General features: G+C 42.6%; 1 protein-coding gene across 1 annotated transcript; it reads left to right on the plus strand.

Moving 5' to 3' along the window:
- Positions 1 to 437: 437 nt before the first annotated feature.
- TMEM254 (transmembrane protein 254) lies at positions 438 to 7,156 on the plus strand. Its single transcript, XM_039340757.1, has 4 exons — positions 438 to 637; positions 2,639 to 2,742; positions 4,859 to 4,918; positions 7,026 to 7,156. Exons 1-4 carry the CDS (start codon positions 527 to 529, stop codon positions 7,141 to 7,143), a joined length of 393 nt encoding a protein of 130 aa, XP_039196691.1. The 5' UTR covers positions 438 to 526; the 3' UTR covers positions 7,144 to 7,156.
- Positions 7,157 to 17,103: the final 9,947 nt, after the last annotated feature.

Here is a 17,103-nt window from a genome sequence, read left to right on the forward strand (position 1 = left end):
TCTATCTATCTATCTATCTATCTAATAAATCTGTCTACCATTTGTTTATCTAATCTATCTATATCTACCTACCTATATGTCATCCATCCTATATCTATCTATGTATCTTTGTATCTATCTATTAAAATATTTGTTTATTAATACAATAAGCAAATAAGCAAACAAATAAGCAAACAAAAATGAAGCAAATAATAAGCAAAAAAACCCCAAACAAACAAAGGGACCTCCCCCCCAAAAAAATCAGCCCAACCCAAAAGCCCTTACTGAAGCCCCCTCTGGAGAGCAAGAGCGGAGCCAGCCCAGCCCACCCAGCCCAGCCCGCCCGGCGGCTCCAGAGCCGCGACCTCCCCTCGCGCGCCCCGCTCTCCCTCCTCGCCCGCGCCAGCCGCCGCCGCTTGCCACCCCTTCAGCGGGAGGCAGAGGCGGAGCTCCGCGCATCGCGGTCCCTCCTCGCTGGGCCGGCCTGCCAGGCAGCGCTTCTTCTTCCGCCGCGCGGGCAGCGCCGGGCTAGAATCAGCCGCGGACAATGGCCTCCCGGGCGGCATGCGCCCCGCGTTCCGACAACCCCGCCACCTACTTCCGAAGGACGCGGCCGTTTTTCGTGGTGGTGATCGTGGCCGCCATGGTCTACTATGGTGTAAGGAGAGGAAGGAAGGAGGGAGGGAGGGAGGGAGAAGGAAGGAAGGGAAGGAAAGAAGGAAGGAGCAGGCAGGTGAGCGGCAAAGCGCAGTATCCTTTGGAGAGATGCGCACCAGCCTTTCCCTTCCCCACCTGCTACTTTCCCTGGGGAGGGGGGGAGACAAAGGGGGGGTTTCTCCCCAGAAGACCCCCCCCATCGTGTGCAACAGGGGGGGGCAAGGGGGCAGGGGAGGGATTGCAGGTGTTGAAGGAAAAGTCTTCATCAGGGTCCAGCCCAAGCCTGGAATAAACAATGTAGAGGCTGCTTTAGAAAGAAAGTTGCAATTATATTGAAGAGGCGAGCCAGACAGGAAGGTGGCTCTGCAAGAGAAGAGAGAGAGCACATATAGTAGGGCAGTGGTGGCGAACCTATGGCACGCGTGCCAGAGGCGGCACTCAGAGCCCTCTCTGTGGGCACGCACCGTTGCCCCAGCAAAGTTCACCAGAGTAGCGAGAAAGTAACGTTTGGAAGCAAGGGCAGGAAGTGAGCGAGCAAGCGCTGTTGCCCCCCCCCCCGATGCCCCAGAAATGGCAAGGGACTGGCCCCTGCTGCCCTGTCCTGGCCACGTTCACCCAGTCTGCCAGGACCAGTGCAGCCATGCCCATCCAGTGGCCCCCCCTGAGGGTACCACAATGCTAAAGCAGCCCTGGCACTTTGCGATAAATAAGTGGGTTTTGGATTGCAATTTGGGCACTCGGTCTCTAAAAGGTTCACCATCACTGTAGTAGGGAGTGCATTTTTATACCTTCTAGGGCAGTGGCTCTCAACCTTTTTAATGCCGCGACCCCCAACCGGTTGTAAGTCGAGGACTACTCAACCAGTCGTAAGTCGAGGACTACTCAACTGGTGCAGCACCGTTTGCAGAATGGGACTTTTGGCGGGCTCAGCAGGGCAGGGGCAGGGCAGGGCAGAGACAGCCTGGACAATTCCTATTGGCTTTTGAAAGAGTCTATTCAAAAGAGTCTATTCTATTGGCTTTCAAAAGCCAATAGAAGGGAGTAGCATAGCTAAGGAAAAGGGGGAAAAAATGGCGGACTGCGTTGTTTGGTGACCCCCGTGAAATGGTCGTTTGACCCCAAATGGGGTCCTGACCCACAGGTTGAGAAGCACTGTTCTTGGGCTTTTGTGTTTGGAGTTGTTCCTGTGGCATGAATTTGAACTTGAGTCTGAGTGTGCCTTTCTGGTATTCTGATGGTGGTGGGTTAACCCTGTTATGTCCCAAAGGTCAATCCTGCTTCCCCGGGGCTGTGGCTAACGGCTGTTGGATTTTTTGGCGTGAGGGATTGTTGATTCTAGGGACCTTTGTCCCAGCTTCCCGTGTCCAATTATTTTTTCTGACAAGATTGTCACATCTGCATTTCTGCAGACCTGGTTTCTGTTTGGGACCGAGAGACTTGGGGGGGGGTTAGTTTCTGCTTTTAAAATCCTTTAGGGAAATATATTCTGCCTTTTAAATATTTCCAAAAATATTTCTTTCTCGGGGGGGGGGCTGACTTCCCACACAGGGAAAGGAGGAGACGATCTCAAGAGGGTTTTTTTGTTTCGTTTTTCCAAATGGGAGGACCGTGTGACTTATGGAACAACTGCAGGGATGTATTGAACATATATACATATTAATCACTGTCCATCTTGAATGCACAACTGAAAGAGGAAGCTTTAGAGGTCACAAGGTTAATAATGCATGGAACAAAACTGTGACTGAATGTTCTGGATGTTCTGCTTCGGAAGGGTGCACATTTTATAAACCGTGTCCTTTTTTTTTTTTTTAATTTTCTTGGTTTGTACAGTTATGTACAAGTTATACTTTCCATAACAGCAGAACCTCTTTTCTTAGTACACTGTAAATTTGGTTTGTGAAGATGGCAAGGTGATTGAAAAGGGAACAGGTGTACAAGTTGGAACCATCTGTTGAGAAGATACTTGTGTGATGCTTATGGGCCTTTTCTTTTTATTCTCTAGTGTGCTGTCTTTGCGCCTTCAATAATCCCCTATGATGGTCTGGGTCCATTAGGAAGATTCACAAAATATCTGCAGGAGAACCACAAAACTCTTTTCCATGTAGTGTAAGTTGACTTCAACACTTGGGGACTGTTTAGGGGCTGTTTAGACAATAGCAATAGAGCTTAAAGTTACATATCACTTCATAGTGCTTTACAACCCTCTCTAAGCGGTTTAACAGAGTCAGCCTATCTCCTCCAACAATCTAGCTCCTTATTTAATTGACCTCAGAAGGATGGAAGGCTGAGTCAACCACAAGCTTGTCAGAATTGAACTTCAGGCTGTGGGCAGAGTTCGTCTGCAATATGCTGCATTCTAGCCACTGTGCCACCATGGCTCATACAAGCCAGATGTTTATATGGATATGCAGGAAACTTGGTTTCCATATGGTTGGGAAACAGGCAGGCAATACACAAGTAACATGCATCTTCAGACACCTTGTCTTGCTGCAGAGGACAACGTTTTTGGAAAGGTGGCATAGGAGAAGGACAGGCAGAGCCTGGAGGTGGAGTCAAGAGAGCTATCAGCCTGGAGTCATTGCGTTCCCATAAATAATGGTCTATGTCCAGTCCTCTTGAATTCTGTTAAGTCTTATTGAATGCCAATTTAATGCTGACCTTAGTTGACCAGATAGGCATGAGCAATAAATCAGCTTAACTGGAATTTAACACCTGTTTGACAGACAGCAACACAACGAACTTTCCTGCCGGAAGAAGACAAATGAGAACAGAACGCTGACTACCTTTGCCAAGAGAAAGCTGGCCTTTGATAAGTTTGGGGCAGTGTTTACCAACTTCCAGAAGTGTTTATTGCAACTCTCAGAATTCTTAGCAATTTCTTGACTTCTGGGTTTTGAAACCCAGTTTTGGAAAGACCAGGGTTATGGGGAATGATGGAAATCAAAGATTTCTCCCAGAATGATGTTCGGAGATCAAGTCATCCCAACCCAGAACATAGAAGTACACTTCTATGACCAAACATGGTGTTTTGGAAGTCGTCAGAAACCAAACTCAGGATGGTTTCCCGAGTTCCACAAAATGTGGACAGATCCCAGAGGAGTTTTGCATAAACTTGGGACACAAACTTCTCCTTCTCTTCTTCCTTCTTCCCTCCTATCCCCTCTCTGGCCTTCTTCCTTCTCAACCTTCCCTTCCTTTAACTGATGCCCCCAGTTGACTAAACGTTTTCATTGACCTTAGACCGAATAACAAGGCAAATTCCAAAGTCAGAATAGACCAGAAAAGAAAGGAACTCTAGAATCTGTGCCAATTCGGCCTCAAGCAAGACCAAATTCTGGACATCGAAGTTGAGGCATCAAACATAGGAATGCTTCGGTCTGAAGAATGCTCCTTCTGGGGTAGATGGTGGAAAATACACTTGCCAACTTAGTGTAGATATTGGAGACCGTGAGCTTTCTTCTAGTGCAGTGGTTCTCAACCTTTTTAATGCTGCGACCCCAACCGTCGTAAGTTGAGGACTACTCAACCGGTCATAAGTCGAGGAATACTCAACTGGTGCAGCACCGTTTGCAGAATGAGTCTATTCTATTGGCTTTCAAAAGCCAATAGAATAAAAGGGAGTAGCACAGCTAAGGAAAAGGGGGAAAAAATGGCGGACTGCGTTGTTTGGCGACCCCCATGAAATGGTTGTTCGACCCCAAATGAGGTCCTGACCCACAGGTTGAGAACCACTGTTCTAGGTAACCCATCAGCCAACAGTGGGTGACTCCATCAAAGGTCTTATTATAGATGGTGGAGAATGCAATGAAAAAAAGAGACATAGGGGTAGAACTCAGCTCCCAGTATATTTTGGCTTTAAGAGTTGGCTTTCCTTAAAACAACATCCAGATCGTCAGGGACGTTCTCACAGACATACCATACAACACAACTATATCTATTTGCAGGGCAATCAACTCAATTTGGAGGTGAAAGATTAAGAGGAAGGAACACATACAGCCTTAAAACGAGAGTGTCCTTTCCTGAGGCTGCACCAAGTCCAGGAAAAGTTGCGATTTGTTTTTAAAGGTGTTGCTGGAAAACCCTCTGCACCCCTTCTTTGTTTTTGAATTTGAATCACTTCATCCCCCCTTTGAATTATTGAGACACAAGAGAGAGTTTTGGCCTTTCCTTTTATTTGAACTGGCGTCTAATTTATTCTTGGTGCTGTTTGTCTTAATTACAGATATCTGGCGGCTTGCTTATTTCATATCGGAGAAGCATTCTTGAGTATCTGGTTATGCAAGTAAGTTCTCCTAACTTCTTCTTCAGGAGTTGATGGTGGCAGAGTTTCAGTTGTGTTGGCATGGTAGTTTTCTACATCTAGGAATACTCTTTTTGAATAAAATAGAATAGAGTAGAGTAAAGTTAGAGTTAGAATAGAGTTTGAATAGAATAGAGTTTGAATACAATACAATACAATACAATGCAAAATAGGAATAGGAATAGTAGTAGAGTAGAGTAGAGTAGAGTAGAGTAGAATAGAATAGAATAGAATAGAATAGAATAGAATAGAATAGAATAGAATAGAATAGAATAGAATAGAATAATATGGAATAGAATAGAATAGAATAATATGGAATGGAATAGAATAGAATAATGATAAGAATAGAATAGAATAATGATAAGAATAGAGTAGAGTAGAGTAGAGTAGAGTAGAGTAGAGTAGAGTAGAATAGAATAGAATAGAATAGAATAGAATAGAATAGAATAGAATAGAATAGAATAGAATAGAATTCCTTATTGGCCAAGTGTGATTGGACACACAAGGACTTTGTCTCTGGTGCATGAGCTCTTAGTCTGCTTAGAAGCCACAAGTGATAAATCACGATCACAGTCATAAAATACAATCACCATAAATCATAAGATACAACACTCAGTGATAATCATAGGATACTAAATAAATGATCAGCATAAACCATCAGATTCAAATAGTTATTGTCATAAGAAGCTAAGGAAATAGGTAGTAGGAAAGATGAGAAGGATAATAGTAATACAGTCCTACTACTAGGTGGTTTGACATCCTAGTGTTGTGAGAATTAGTTGTTTAGCAGAGGGATAGCCCAGGGTGGTGGTGGGGGGAATGTCCTTGTGTCTAGTTGTTTTGTTGTGCAATGCCCGATGGCGTCGTCTTGAGGGAGGAAGTTGAAACAGATTTACGTCCAGGATGTGAGAGCTCTGTGGATATTTTCACAGCCCTCTTTTTGACTCGTGCAGTATACTGGTCCTCCGTGGAAGGCAGGCTGGTAGCAATTGTGGTTTTTTTTTTTTCCCTGCAGTCCTAACTATCCCTCGAAGTGTGTGTTTGTCTTGTTTGGTGTAGGAGTGAGGGACAGTGCCTCCCGCATCTAAAAGCTTGTAGAAAGGACTCCCACGTTAATCATGGCATTGGACAGCTGCAACGTATTCAGAAATAATAGGGTTTTCTATTCCTTGTTATAAGGTAGTCTCCAACTTAAGACCGCAGTGAATGCAGCAACCGTCGTAAGTGTGAAAAAAAGGGTTGTAAGTCACTTTTTTCAGGTCTGTTGTAACTTCCGTCTCTAAATGGACTGTTATAAGTTGAGGACCACCTGTCCTTTCGTTGTGGAGCTGTAAACCAAATACGTTGAAATAAAGTCCAAAATGGGCCAGTGTTACATGGAGATGGTCCAGGTATGAAAGATCAGGGAGTTGACCTCAGTTTAGGACAGCCAAAGCTGTCTTGCTCGATGCGTTCTTCTGGAGGAGATATCTTACTCAATAGAGGGTGGAGTGTGCAAAACGCAGAAGACAACTTTTGTGTGATTTCACAACCCTCCTTTTGCCACATGATATTTGTAGATAGGATCTCAAAGTTTATTTCTTTTAATCCTTTATCTGGGCCGATAGAAGCAATTAATTGCCCAACCCAGAGTGTTCTTGTTGCAGAAGAACACATTCACATCACTGTTGATTCTCTGTGGGTTGCTAACCAATAATTAAATGCAGTCCAACCCAAGCAAATTGATCTGAAGACATACATACGGTAGGGTGAGAAGTTATATAAGAAGGAGCAGAAGACAACAACTGTGGGGTCCTTGGTGGTTTTCTGGCAGATGTTTCATTACCAAACTAGGTAACATCACCAGTGCAATTTTCAGTGCAGAATAAGAAGAATAAGCAAAAGAACCTTCCTCCGGATTTATATTCAGATCCAAAAATAGGTTTAGTAACTGGGAATTGGGTTCCACACCGCAAACAATCGGGAAGGAGGCGAGCAGCTTTGTTTTTCTGATGGCGGAACATGTGCAGAACCTCCCACCTCTTTATTGGAGCTTGAACTATTGTCCCACTAAATAAATACAAGTGTCCTTTTCCTCTTTCCCTCGCAGTAAGAAAGGCATCACGGACAGCAAGACTCAGCTTTGTTGGTTCATTCAGACCCTGTTGTGCGGAATCGCGTCGCTTTATTTTCTGCTAGTTTATAAGCCGCACAAGAAAACCCAGTGAAGAATTGGAACGGGAAAAGGAAAAAGAAACAAACAGAAACGTGGTCTACCATGATGATATTGCCCTTAGGATCTCTCACCTTTCACTGTTACCTGAAAAGGCAAAAACCCTTAGTTTTGGAGCACCCTGATGATAAACCCACGAGTTGATAAAGGGGAAATCACATTTTAAATAGGGAATCTGTTAGAGCGGGCACAGTCTTATTGCGCGAGATAACCCAGGAGTAAACACAGTAAACAGCAGTCTCTATTAAATGATGGTTTATCTTACACTATCTACAATATCATGCATCAGGAACAATATACATACACGCGCTAATACAGCAGGATCCAACGTACCACAGATACAGCAGGAAATGGAAGAGAGAGAACACATCAGCAGAGCCTTCCCTTTAGGCTCTTAAAGAGACACAGACCCTGCTGAGTCATCCCCATCATTACATCTTACATTACATAAGCTGGTTAGCTGTTAAATCATTACCTTAACAGAATGAAAGGTTCTTCTTACAGAAATATCCTGCCTTTTCTATTCTGTGTTTAATAATAAAAAGAAGCGTTGGTCTTAGGGTAGGAGCTGTTACACTGTTAATTTGGGGCAAAAATCCTGTTTGCAATAATAATCCTCTTGATGGGACACAAAAGAGTTTACCCAACGCAAACTGTTAAAGACACTTCAACATTGTCTCGCACGGGCCTACTAAAGGACGTTCCTTTCTTCCGGACTATTAATTCTTGTTTAATTTTGTTGAAACAATAGAAATATTTCTTCTATATTATGTGCATGTTTCATTTAGGAATACATTTGGGTTTATTGTCAGGTCACGCTGAAGAACACCACTTCTCCATGTTTTACTTTAATTGTTTTGTCAGCTCCAGAATGTTATGGTAATCTTGGGTTTCCCACACTCATATTTGAATTATTGGGCTTGTCTGGAGTTGCTATTTCTCAAAAGGGTCTAGGATTTTGAGTTGAATAATCTACCGTATATTCTGGTGTACAAGACGACTTTCTAAGCCCTGAAAATCTTCTCAAAAGTCAGGGGTCGTCTTATACGCTGGAATATATGGGTAGCTGTTCTCTGAATTTAAAACCAATCTGCCCCCTAGTGGCCAGCCCTAATTTTTTTTACAGAAATAAGCACTAACAGGTCAAAGCTTTCTAGCAGCAAAGGAATGGAGCTCCTATTGTGCTCATCTATAAACAGAAATTCAATATTGTACTGTATTTTCTGGCATATAAGATGACTTTCTAAACCCTGAAAATCTTCTCAAAAGTTGGGGATCGTCTTATACGCCCAGTCGCCTTATACGCCGGAATATACGGTAGTAAGTGTCAAGGTTCCGACTGATGAACCCAACGTAGTAAGCATAGCTGAGATGATCCAATCTCTAATGCAAAACTTTATTGAGCAAATCATTTTGGCTCGGACGAAAGGAAAACCAGCTCTGATTATTTCACACCTAAATTGCTATATTAAAAGTATAGAAACCTCCTTCCCCTCATAGTGCAGATCACATTATCCAATTATAAGTCAGACAGTTATTATGAGAGAATGTCTTTTGTTCTCAGTAAACAAGTCTGGAGAGTTCTTAGTTCTCACAAAGAACTTATCAGAGATTTGCATTCCATTCTCCCAGCTCCTCTCCCCCCCCCAGCTTGTAGGCAAGCTAAGAAGCAATAATGGCTAAGACAGCATAGACATTCTTTGAGGCTTGACGGAAAGCCTATGATAAAAATGTCAGTTCATTTCTGCCTTCTACTTTCAATAAAAAGCACAATGCACCTCCAAAATAAAATCTGTGACTACTTTGTTACAAAGGGAAGTGGGAGAACTACATCCTGTCACTATTAGCTGGATCATGAAATTATTGTGTACAATCGGCTAATCAAATGCTGCATATACGTGTGGTACTTGTATGTAATCTAACTGAAGATCATGGCAAGGCAGAAAATCATGGATTATTATGAGCAATAAAATGGCTGCCGATGCTTCCGCAGATTCTGAAAAGCTGACCCTCAGCTCAAAGACTGAATGAGCTCCCTCCACACTAGGCATCCTGCAAACTCCCTCTAAAACGGCTTCAAATCCAAGGAAAGTCAAATCCTTGGCTGTGGCAGCTTCTTGGTGCTAAAATTTAAGTGTTGCATTTCTCCATCTCCGTGCTGAGAAAAGGCATTCAGGTAAGACAACGCCCCATCTCACTGAAAGATCGGAGCAGAAATTACATTCCACTTTGCACTAAGAAAGAGCTTCGTACAAACTGTGGATCTGCCAAGGCAATATTGTAACTGCATTTGTTTTACTGCACTTTGACAGTTTCACTTTAGGGGGCGCAGTGGCACAATGGCTTAAAGACACTGGATTTGTCAGCTAGTGATAGTGGGCATCCTGGCGGTTCAAGTCCTCGGCACTGCCTGACGGAGTGAGTTCCCGTCCTTGTTCCAGTTCCTGCCCACCTAGCATGTGAAAGTGTAAGCAGATAAATAGGTACCCTTCCAGTGGGACAGCTAGCTTTGTTTCCAGTGGACATCCTCCAAACACCGCTAGCCAATATATATATATATATTTCTTCGAAGCACGAAGCTGAAAACACCAGCCTGAAGATGACGAATGGGACTTCGTTGAAACGTCGCCAAGACACTTCCAATTTTACGCGGGAGAAAACCCGAATAACCAAAGACCTACATATATTGTGTGTGTGTGTGTGTGTGTGTGTGTGTTAAGAAATAAAACGTGAGCACCAGGAAAGAGTAAAACATTTAAAATTTTTAAATATAAAACGCTAAAAGTTTTAAATATAAAACATTAAAAGTTTTTTGATAAAAAGCAGACCTAGCTTTCGTTGGCTCCTGCCAACATCATCAGGGCGCAAACAAATCAATGGGAGAAACATTTATAGGCAAGCCAACGCCTGCGCTCGACTTCTGGAACGTGTAATAGGTCTCAATCGGCCAATCCCTGTGTCTGTACCAATCTCTACACAATTAGTTAATTTGTCCTCATCCCCTTTGTCCATATACGTATCGGTTGCTATTCCCCCACATTTCCGTATCTGTGACTCAAGAGGGCAATTAGTTTTATTCCAATCCAACATGCAGCCATCCTCGTCTGGCTGCTTCCCCCTCCATTCTTCCTTGAGGCATTCTGCACGGACGGGTCTCTTCCCCCCTCCACCGTCATTCTCATACTCTCTGCTCCGAGATTCCATTGCAACTATCCTGCACGTACTCTCACTGTCTGATTCCCTTTTCCCCTCCATCTTTCTAACATCCCCATTGTCACAATCCCTTACAATGTCCATCCCCTTCTTTCCCACAGTGACTCCCAATACACTCTGGGGATTAGTCTGTGATTCTTGGTGCCCGTTGAACGGGGCAGTGGGTATTCCTCGGGGTGGTCGTTTCCGCATACGGTCTAGTTGGTAATCTTTGCCCTTCCCCCCCCATGGATTTTGATGTGAGATCCAGTCTAATGGCCATATTTTCGTCTTTCCTCGTCTGTCGCGCTGTTGTTCGGGAGTGTGTAGTCACTCCTGAAGCAAGAGCCTCGTAGATGTTCCCCTCCCATGTGACTACGGGGGGCGTGGCTCTCTTCAGGCGTAGGGAGTAAGGCAGGGGATCTAATTCACAAGCCGCTCTCACTCTATCCTGCAGTGTATATATATTAGGAAATAAAACGTGAGCACCAGGAAGAGTTAAAACATTAAACGTTTTATAAAACGTTAAAAGTTTAAATATAAATAAAACATTTAAAGTTTTTTAAAAAGCAGACCTAGCTTTCGTTGGCTCCTGCCAACATCATTAGGGTGCAAATAAATCAATGACAATATATAGCTGCATATTCCTGCTTCTTTTTCAGCCCCTCTCCTATGCTTTTCCCATTGCAAACCATTTCTCCCCACGTTTCCCTGCTCCCCCCGACTTGCATGACCCCAGGTTATTCTTGCATGACTCAAGAATAACCAGGTTTCCATTACTGAAACATTTGTCTTAATCTATCATGCAAAAACAGAGAGAAGATCCTCACCTGTCCACTTAAGTCCTTTTTAATGAGGTGACCAACTGCAGGAAAGTGTTTGCTTTTCTTATTGTTCTTCTCAACCATGGAAGCCCTAACTCGGCTGCCTTATTACAAAAGTATTTTTTTTTTGTTTCAGAATATATATATATTTTTTAAAAAAAACACGCTTGTCCTACTGTTTCCACCAATGAAAAGTTTGCCCAGGAATTAGTTCCCTCCGATTTCACTGGTCTACAAATTTTGTCTCTACGTATTTGATGCATGCCAGTCTATCACTTGTGGTCCTGTCCTGGAAGCCAAGCATCCGAAGCAAGAAAAATGGCAGCTGTGAACAGCATACCACTGCCTGAGGCAATGAGGGTGAGTGGAGATTGCAGCAATAAACTGGGACAACTTCAGAGCAGAGCTTGAGGATTACACCCTAGCCACAGGCTTAAATGACAAGCTGGCAACAGGGCAAATAGCCACAACTGAAGAGGCTGATGGGCCGCAAATGCCTCCACATTTACAAGCATAAGTTAACCCTCACAGAGGAGAGAAAAAGTGACACTAAAGCCATTCTAGATGCCTTAGAAGTCTTTTTCAGACCCTCTAAAAATGTCCTATAAGAAAGATATATATATATATTTGGCAGCTGTAAGCAAGAAGAGAGTGAAGCAATAGACAATTTTGTCACACGGTGAAAAGGAAAAGCTGCGAGCCATGAATATGGCTCTCTGAGAGATTAAGTTATTCATGATAAAATAGTTCTGTGTATCACTAGTGAAAGCACACGCCATTGCCTTTTGAGGGAAGATAATTTAAGTTTACAAGGAGCAATTGAGATGTGTCGTACCACAGAACGTACTGACAGCAGTCAAACACAGAACATCCCAGTAAGTGGTGAGAAGAGCAAAGCCACCTCAGAGATGTTGGAAAAAGTACAAAGAGGTACTTCAATGGGAGTGGCAGACGTTCACAACCACCCAACAGATTTAATCTATAGGAAGTGTTGTTACTGGTTCTCATCCAAAATTTCACAATGTTGTTTGGTTAACATGAAAAGGGGAATATAATATATTATATGCAATTCTATCATTCATCTCTGTTGTATTTGTTTCCTGTATCACATTGCTACTCTGATTCATCTTTATTATTCTTGTGATGCATTTTCCTGGTCCTGTTCTGAGGAGTAATTAAAATCTTTAGTGTAATTAAAGAAAGACGCATCGTGTTGGCCCACAGAAGGCTTTCAATGACATTGAGGTCATTTTTTTGTCCTTTTCTAGGACACAAATGCTCATGAGGAACGTACTTGACATATTCTCATAGCTCAAAAAGTTCTTTTCTCAGTGGAATGATGGTAGACTTATTTTTCTGATCAGGCTTAACTCTGGTTTGAGAGCAGAAGAGCAAGAAAGCCTAAATCTGTTATCTGCAGGGAGGAGGGCAAGTGGCAGTCAGGAGAAGATGCAACCTGACTTCCTGAGCTAAATGAAGCAATAAGGATTGTGAATTTTTCCCACAATCCAGAAAAGCATTTTATGGATGATCTGAGCCTACCAAGGAGAGACTGGAGTCTCCATGGAGGTCTTCAACTACTTCCCCTTTGCAGAATTACCAAGAAGAGACTTCTTTCACTTCTCAAAATGGCTGCTTGATAGTTGGACTCACCATCCCATTCCTGCAGAGCTATTTGGACTGAGTCAGTATATTTCATGGTTTATCAAGCAGAGAAATCAGACTAAAATGTAATTAAAGGAAGAAGCATCCTTTTGGTCCAATGAAGGTTTTCAATAACATTGAAGCCATTTTATTGTCATTGAAGGACACAAAAGCCCACGAGGGACTTAGTTGATATATTATTTTACCTCAAAAGTTTCTTTTCTCAGTGGAATGATGGTAGACTAATTTTTCTGATCAGGCTTAACTCTGGTTTGAGAGCAGAAGAGCAAGAAAGCCTAAATCTGTTATCTGTGGAGAGGAGGGCAAGTGGTAGTCAGGAGAGAACTCACATTGACTTCCTAAATCACTTTCCAATGCAACCTATTTTCAATGATCTGAGTCTACATCTTGTTTCACCTCTAAAGTTTATTTTATCGGTGTAGTGATGGTGAATTTATTTTTCTGATCAGGCTTAACTCTGGTTTGAGAGCAGAAGAGCAAGAAAGCCTAAATCTGTTAACTGTGGGGAGGAGGGCAAGTGGCAGTCAGGAGAAGATACAAGCTGATTTCTTGAGGTAAACGAGGAAACAGGGAATATGAATTTTCCACACCATGCAGCATAACCTATTTTGGATGATCTGAGCCCATCAGAGTGAGGTCAGAATCTCCATGGAGAGGTCCCCAACTACTCCAGCCTTTGGGGAAGAACCAAAAGAGACTTCCTTCCCTTCTCAAAAGAAATTAATGGTGAATGGACCCTGCATCTCTCATTGCTGCTTGGATTATCTGCTGTTTATGAAGAGTAGGAATCAGACTAAAATGTAATTAAAGAAGTGGCGTTTCGGCCCACAGAACACTTTCAATGACAGAAGCCATTTTATTGTTATTTGCTAGGATACAAATGCTGCTGAGGGACTTACTTGACATCTTGTTTTACCTAAAGGGTTTCTTTTCTCAGGGGGACAATTGTGAACTTATTTTTCTGATAACATAGGTCTGATTTGAGAATAGAAGAGCAAGAAAGCCGAAATCTGCTATCTGTGGGGTGGAGGGCAAGTGGCAGTCAGGATAGGACTCACATTGAGTTCCTGAGCTAAATCAGGCAACTGGGAACTATCTCACTCCAAAGGGATTGGTCCACCCCACTTGTACTGGCAGAGGGGCCACACTGGGACATCATGACTTTTGGAACATCATGACTTGCCTTCTGGAACATCATGACTTTCAAGATGGCTCCCACCTTCCTGATTTTTTGTAGAAGACTGAAGACCTGCCTTGGCCAGATGGCAATTGGGGAGCTTCTTACTGGAGATCATTGACTAATTAAAATCTAATCCCCCTCCCCCTCATGTGTCCAGCTCTCTCCTTTGCCATCTGCTGTATTATATTATAATTGATGGTTTTAATGTTTCATGTCTTTATCTTGTAAGCCACCCAGAGTCATTGGATGTGTATTTATAATAAAAACAAAATAAATAAATCTGTTATCTGTGGGGAGGAAGGTAAGTGGTTGTCAGGAGAGGACTCACATTGAATTCCTGAGGTAAATCAGGCAACAGGGATTGTGAATTTTCTACACCATCCAGCACCACCTGTTTTGGATGATCCAAGTCTACCATGGGGAGATTGGAATCTCTATGGTGGTCTCAAACCAGTACAGCCTTTGGACAAGAACCAAGAAGAGGCTTCCCTCCCTTCTCAAAATGGCCCCATGACAGTTGGACCTACCATCTCATTCCTGCAGGTCTGCTTGGTCTGGGTCATTGTATCTCATGGTTTATGAAAAGGAGGAATCAGATTTAATGTAATTAAAAAAGCATCATTTTGGCTCACAGAAGGTTTTCAATGACATTGAGGTCATTTTATTGTTATTTGCTAGAACACAAATGGCCATGATGAACTTAGTTGACACCTTGTTTCACCTCAAAAGTTTCTTTTTTCAGGGGAATTATGGTAGACTTATTTTTCTGATAAGGCTTAACTCTGGTTCAAGAGCAGAAGAGCAAGAAAGCCTAAATCTGTTATCTGTGGGGAGGAGAGCAAGTGGCAGTCAGGAGAAGACTCACATTGACTTCCTAAGCTAAATCAGTTAATAGGGATTGGGAATTTTCCATACTATCCAATGAAGCCTATTTTCAATGATCTACCAGGTGTCAGAGTCTCCATGGAGAGGTCCCCAACTACTCCAGCATTTGGGGAACAACCAAGAAGAGACTTCTTTCACTTCTCAAAATGGCCTCTTGGTAATTGGATTCACCATCCCATTTCTGCAGAGCTATTTGGATTGAATCACTGTATCTTATGGTTTATGAAGAGGAGGAATCAGATTAAATGTCATTTAAAAAGCACCATTTTGGCCCACAGAAGGTTTTCAATGACATTGAGGTCATTTTATTGTTATTTGCTAGGACACAAATGGCCATGATGAACTTAGTTGACACCTTGTTTCACCTCAAAAGTTTCTTTTTTCAGGGGAATTATGGTAGACTTATTTTTATGATCAGGCTTAACTCTGGTTCTAGAGCAGAAGAGCAAGAAAGCCTAAATCTGCTATCTGTGGGGAGGAGAGCAAGTGGCAGTCAGGAGAAGACTCACATTGACTTCCTAATCTAAATCACTTTCCAATGCAACCTATTTTCAATAATCTGAGTCTACATCTTGTTTCACCTCAAAAGTATATATTATCAGTGTAGTGATGGTGAATTTATTTTTCTGATCAGGCTTAACTTTGGTTTGAGAGCAGAAGAGCAAGAAAGCCTAAATCTGTTATCTGCGGTTAGGAGGGCAAGTGGCAGTCAGGAGAAGATGCAAATTGACTTCCTGGGGTAAATGAAGCAATAAGGATTGCAAATTTTCCACACAATCCAGAAAAGCATTTTATGGATGATCTGAGCCTACCAAGGAGAGACTGGAGTCTCCATGGAGGTCTTCAACTACTTCCCCTTTGCAGAATTACCAGGAAGAGACTTCTTTCACTTATCAAAATGGCTGCTTGGTAGTTGGACTCACTATCCCATGCTGACTTCCTGAGGTAAATGAAGCAATAAGGATTGTAAATTTTCTACACAATCCAGAACAGTGGGTTATGGATGATCTGAGCCTACTAGGGAGAGATTGGAATCTCCATGGAGAGGTCTCCAATTACTCCAGCCTTTGGGGAAGAACCAGGAAGAGACTTCTTTCACTTCTCAAAATGACTTCTTGGGAGTTGGACTCGCCATCCCGTTCCTGCAGAGCTATTTGGACTGAGTCAATGTATCTCATGGTTTACGAAGCAGACGAATCAGACTAAAATGTAATTAAAGGAAGAAACATCCTTTTGGTCCAATGAAGGTTTTCAATAACATTGAAACCATTTTATTGTCATTGAAGGACACAAAAGCCCATGAGGGACTTTAGTTGATATATTATTTTACTTCAAAAGTCTCTTTTCTCAGTGGAATGATGGTAGACTTATTTTTCTGATAAGGCTTAACTCTGGTTTGAGAGCAGAAGAGCAAGAAAGCCTAAATCTGTTTTCTGTGGGGAGGAGGACAGTCAGGAGGAGATGCAAGCTAAGTTCCTTCCTAAGTTAAATCAGGTAACAGTGATTGTGAATTTTCTACACCATCCAACACAACCTGTTTTCAATGATTTGAGTTTACCGCCAACTTCCTGAGCTTATTTTTCTGGTAGGACGTAGGTCTGGTTTCAGAACAGAAGAGCAAGACAGCCTGAAACTGCTGACGGGGAGCTAATGGCAGTCAGAAGAAGACTCACACTGATTTTCTGAGCAAGTGGAATTGTGAATTTCTCAAACGTTCCAGCTCAGACCGTTTGGGGTGAGCCTATTGGGTGAATGTAGAGACTCTATAGAGATCTCCAAAGTCTTGTGCCTTTTGTTGTGATTCCTCACCAACCTGTGAATCCGGCAGCTGAGTCACTGAACACGAACCCTGCAAGCTGGTGGATCAACCTGTTTTCTGAACGTTTATTTTACCGCTGTTGTAGATTCCCACTCAGAAATATTGTTGAACTTAAACTTGGTAGAGTTTAAATTCAATCAGTTTTACCAGCCCTCTTTGACTTGTGAGACTTGAGACCGGTTTTACGTGCTTTTAGTGTATCTCTTCTGATCTCAGGGTTCCCAAGCTCAGTACTCTGTTATTACTCTGAATAAATAAGTCCACTCACTTGCATGATGTTTTGTTACTTAATTAAATTTAAATTTAAATCAAATTTCAAAAACTCCTTGTGGGTGAGGCGTTGATAAGCTGGCAAGATCTTTAACAGAAGTCTAATGTAAGGACCTGCCT

The sequence above is a fragment of the Crotalus tigris genome, unplaced genomic scaffold, assembly GCF_016545835.1.
Source record: "Crotalus tigris isolate CLP2741 ecotype Arizona unplaced genomic scaffold, ASM1654583v1 scf7180000017753.6788120, whole genome shotgun sequence".
Taxonomy (NCBI): Eukaryota; Metazoa; Chordata; class Lepidosauria; order Squamata; family Viperidae; genus Crotalus; species Crotalus tigris.

What these genes read in the sequence shown, in the direction of transcription:
- TMEM254 (XM_039340757.1), top strand. Translation starts at nt 527, where the DNA reads ATGGCCTCCCGGGCGGCATGCGCCCCGCGTTCCGACAACCCCGCCACC. An exon ending in CCGCCATGGTCTACTATGGT is followed by an intron (nt 638 to 2,638) that starts GTAAGGAGAGGA and finishes TTTATTCTCTAG; the next exon opens with TGTGCTGTCTTTGCGCCTTC. An exon ending in TTGAGTATCTGGTTATGCAA is followed by an intron (nt 4,919 to 7,025) that starts GTAAGTTCTCCT and finishes TTTCCCTCGCAG; the next exon opens with TAAGAAAGGCATCACGGACA.